This window comes from Gossypium raimondii, chromosome 6 (genome assembly GCF_025698545.1).
Source record: "Gossypium raimondii isolate GPD5lz chromosome 6, ASM2569854v1, whole genome shotgun sequence".
In the NCBI taxonomy this organism is placed as follows: domain Eukaryota; kingdom Viridiplantae; phylum Streptophyta; class Magnoliopsida; order Malvales; family Malvaceae; genus Gossypium; species Gossypium raimondii.
The window spans coordinates 13031161-13034822 of NC_068570.1; the positions used below are offsets into that span (position 1 = coordinate 13031161).

At 37.6% G+C, this 3662-nt stretch overlaps 1 protein-coding gene across 2 annotated transcripts; it reads left to right on the top strand.

The window, feature by feature from the left end:
* Positions 1-237: 237 nt before the first annotated feature.
* On the top strand, positions 238-3402 carry LOC105774218 (mechanosensitive ion channel protein 10-like). Of its 2 annotated transcripts, XM_052632927.1 has the most exons (4): positions 241-2089; positions 2178-2301; positions 2384-2880; positions 2959-3402. In XM_052632927.1, exons 1-4 carry the CDS (start codon positions 681-683, stop codon positions 3230-3232), a joined length of 2304 nt encoding a protein of 767 aa, XP_052488887.1. In that variant the 5' UTR covers positions 241-680; the 3' UTR covers positions 3233-3402. The 2 variants fall into 2 exon arrangements, with proteins under 2 accessions (XP_052488886.1, XP_052488887.1); XM_052632926.1 differs by having other exon boundaries at positions 238-2089; positions 2384-3402.
* The last annotated feature ends 260 nt before the right edge of the window (positions 3403-3662 follow it).

Genomic DNA, 3662 nt, shown 5'->3' on the forward strand with positions numbered 1-3662 from the left:
CAAAATAAATATAGAGAAAAAAGGAAAAAAACTTTATGTACTCCAACATTCCCCTAAATCTTACTAACCACATGGAATTTTTATTCTCAAATATTATAATAACTACTTAATAAATAAGTAATTGATGCAAGGAAAAAAAAAGATAGTCAATAATTCCAGTCACGGCGATGGAGGATTTTAAATAGAATATAAACAAGTTGTGTAATGTCCTTTTATGATGAGGTCTAGGATAGCAACCCCGCCAACGCCAATGGCCCTGAAAATCAGAGCTCACTGTCTGCAACTGACTTTGTTTCCTTTGGTTTTTCCTACCCTCCAATTATCTTTGGTCGCCAAAAGTATTGGCTTTTTTTTTTTTAACTCTCATGGGTTTGTCAATATTGGCTTGTTGAAACTTATTTCTGTACTTGTTCAAAGTTCAGACCTTCTTAATTGGTGGCTAACCTGTTTTGGGGAATCCTAAATCAAAGGGTCGTTTTCAATTTTTATGTTTGAAGAGAAATTTTTTCTTTTGTCAACTTCCGTTGTTTTGCTTGTTTCCCGAGAAAAAAAAAAAGAAAACACAAGAGAATTTAGCCTTTTCTTCTATTTCCCTGGAAAGTAAACAGAAACTGGGCTGAACAAGGCAAATGCAATGTCATATAAGTGATTTACGATCGAGTGTTTGAAACAAAGCATAAATGGAAACTGGAAAAGGGTTGATGGAGAAGAAAGGAACAAACGATGTTGTACTGCATATTTCAAGCCCTGAGGAATCACTTGTCTTCAAAACAGAAAATGATTCTAAAGGCTCTTACGAGTTGACAGAGTTTGAGAATCTTAGAGTCCGAGTCTCAACTACTCCTACTCCCATACCATCTCCTTCTCATCCTAGTGAGGTTGCAAGGATGAGTCCAGTTCCCAATAAACCCCCCAAAATTCCCATTGATAAGAAGCTTACTCCAAGAAAGTCCCTTGCAAGATCAGCGTTTTCTAAGCCCAAATCCAGATTGGTTGAGCCATCCTATCTAAATGATGCTAAATTGGTGGAAGAAAATAGTGCCCAGATTTTGAATCCAAGCTCTTCACCTTATAGGAGATCCCCTGCAGCAGCAGCAGCTACTCCTAAAGAGAGTCTGAGATCAGCTCCTATTACTCCAAAAACTCCTTTGATCTCACCAGGCCTAGAGGAGGAAGATGAGGAGGAGGAGGTTTACAAGACTGCTGATCTTAAAGTAAGTGCAAAATCAGGTAAGAAATGGAAAATTTTTCTTTGGTTTGAGATTATGACATTTGTTTGCACTATGGGGCTTCTTGTTGCTAGTTTAACTGTGGACAAACTTGAAGAAACTAGGATCTGGGGTCTGGAATTGTGGAAATGGTGTGTGTTGGTATTGGTCATTTTCTGTGGTAGATTGTTTACTGAATGGATGATGAATATTGTTGTTTTCTTGATTGAAAAGAACTATCTGCTTAAGAAGAAGGTTTTATATTTTGTTTTTGGATTGAAAGGGAGTGTTAGGCTATTTGTTTGGTTGGGTTTGGTCCTTCTCGCATGGGGTTTGTTGTTTAACCGCGGAGTTAAAAGATCAAAGGAAGCCAATAGGGTTCTAAATTATATTACTAGGGCCCTTGCATCCTGTCTCATCGGATCAGCTATATGGCTGGCCAAAACCCTTTTTGTTAAGTTATTGGCTTCTTCTTTCCAGTGTAATAGATTCTTTGATAGGATTCAGGAATCAATTTTTCATCAGTACGTTCTCCGAGCTCTATCGGGGCCTCCGGTTATGGAGATGGCCGAAAATGTTAGGAGTAGTAGGAGCATTGGCCAGTTGAGTTTCAAGAATTTGATGAAGGAAAAAGGAGGGGAAAAGCAAGAGGTGATTGATGTGGACAGGCTTAAGAAAATGAAGCAAGAGAAGGTATCTGCTTGGACCATGAAAGGATTAATCAATGTGATAAGTGGTTCAGGGCTGTCTACCATTGCTAATTACATTGAAGATGTTGAGGATGAAGAGAATGAGCAAATGGATAAGGAGATAACCAGTGAGTGGGAAGCAAAGGCCGCTGCATATCGTGTATTCAAGAACGTTGCAAAGCCTGGTAGCAAGTAAGCATATCTAACTTATATGTATGTATGTATATATTCAATTGCTTTGTTCTGTAACTGACTCATCTCGCTTTGATTAATGAAACAGGTACATCGAAGAGGACGATCTATTACGATTCATGAAAAGAGAAGAAGTGGACAATGTGCTTCCATTGTTTGAAGGAGCTTTAGAAACTGGAAAGATCAAGAGATCAACTTTCAAGAATTGGGTGGCAAGTTTTCTTTTATGCTCTTTTTAATTATTTTCTTCGTATATGCCTTCTTTGTATTCATTAATGTTCTGCTTGTATGCAGGTGAATGTTTACTTAGAACGCAAGTCATTGGCACATTCCTTGAATGACACCAAGACAGCAATTGAAGAGCTTAACAAGCTCGTCTCAGCGGTGGTGATTGTTGTAACAATCATTGTGTGGTTACTTCTGATGGGATTCTTAACAACCCAAATACTCGTTTTCATTTCATCTCAGCTCTTACTTGTGGCATTCATGTTTGGTAACACTGCAAAGACCGTATTTGAAGCCATCATATTTGTATTCGTGATGCACCCTTTTGATGTTGGTGATCGCTGTGTAATCGATGGAATACAGATGATCGTTGAAGAGATGAACATTCTGACTACCGTGTTTCTGAGATATGACAACGAGAAAATATTCTATCCTAATTCAGTTCTAGCAACCAAACCGATCAGTAACTTCTATAGGAGTCCAGAGATGAGTGATTCCGTAGAGTTCACAGTTGATGTTTCCACATCAATAGAGCAAATTGGAGAGTTGAAAGCTAAAATAAAAGAGTATGTTAAGACTCAACTGTCTTTGATTGTTCAATTATGCAATACTGTGTTGATATGGGCATGCAACGTTGTTATCAGGTATCTGGAGAGCAAGCCTCAACATTGGCGACCTGGACATAGTGTACAAGTGAAGGACATTGAAAATGTGAATAAGATGAAAATGGGTCTTTATGTGACTCACACCATAAACTTTCAGAACTATGGAGATAAGAGCAGCCGGAGATCAGAACTGGTGTTGGAACTGAAGAGAATTTTTGAAGCTCTAAATATTAAATACCATCTTCTGCCACAAGAAGTTCAGGTCACCTATGTTGGCTCACTTGCATCACCACTTCAACAACCTGCTCCATGATGGTCTCATTACTCTACTTTCCTCAAGTTCTTCTGTGCTGCAACCTTGTGTGATTATTGTAGATACCCATTTTTGTCCGAGCCCAATTAAGGCTCATTTAGATTTTTGTTCTCTCTTGCGCCGTTGGAAGCCCACCCAATTTTAGTCAATTTGAAGCCTATGTTTTTTTCCTTTTCTTTTTGGGCCTGTCAAGGACCCAAATTATTATTATTATTATCATTAGTACTATTATTATTATTTTTACAAATAAACAAGATTAAAAAATAATATATATAGATGAAATGAAATGAAAGAAAAGGGAAGGCTTTTCATATTTTGTTATTAAAAAAAAAGAAGAAAAACAACAACAACAACAACCATTCTAGTTTCTTTCTTTTTTTTTTTTTGCCATATACGAGGGATTGAGTTTGGGTTCCGATGAAGGAAACGT

Excerpts from the sequence above, each read along its gene's own strand:
- LOC105774218 (XM_052632926.1), top strand. The coding sequence starts at position 681 with ATGGAAACTGGAAAAGGGTTGATGGAGAAGAAAGGAACAAACGATGTT. Across the intron at positions 2,090-2,177 it reads GTTGCAAAGCCTGGTAGCAA|GTACATCGAAGAGGACGATC; the intron begins GTAAGCATATCT and ends TTAATGAAACAG. Across the intron at positions 2,302-2,383 it reads CAACTTTCAAGAATTGGGTG|GTGAATGTTTACTTAGAACG; the intron begins GCAAGTTTTCTT and ends GCTTGTATGCAG.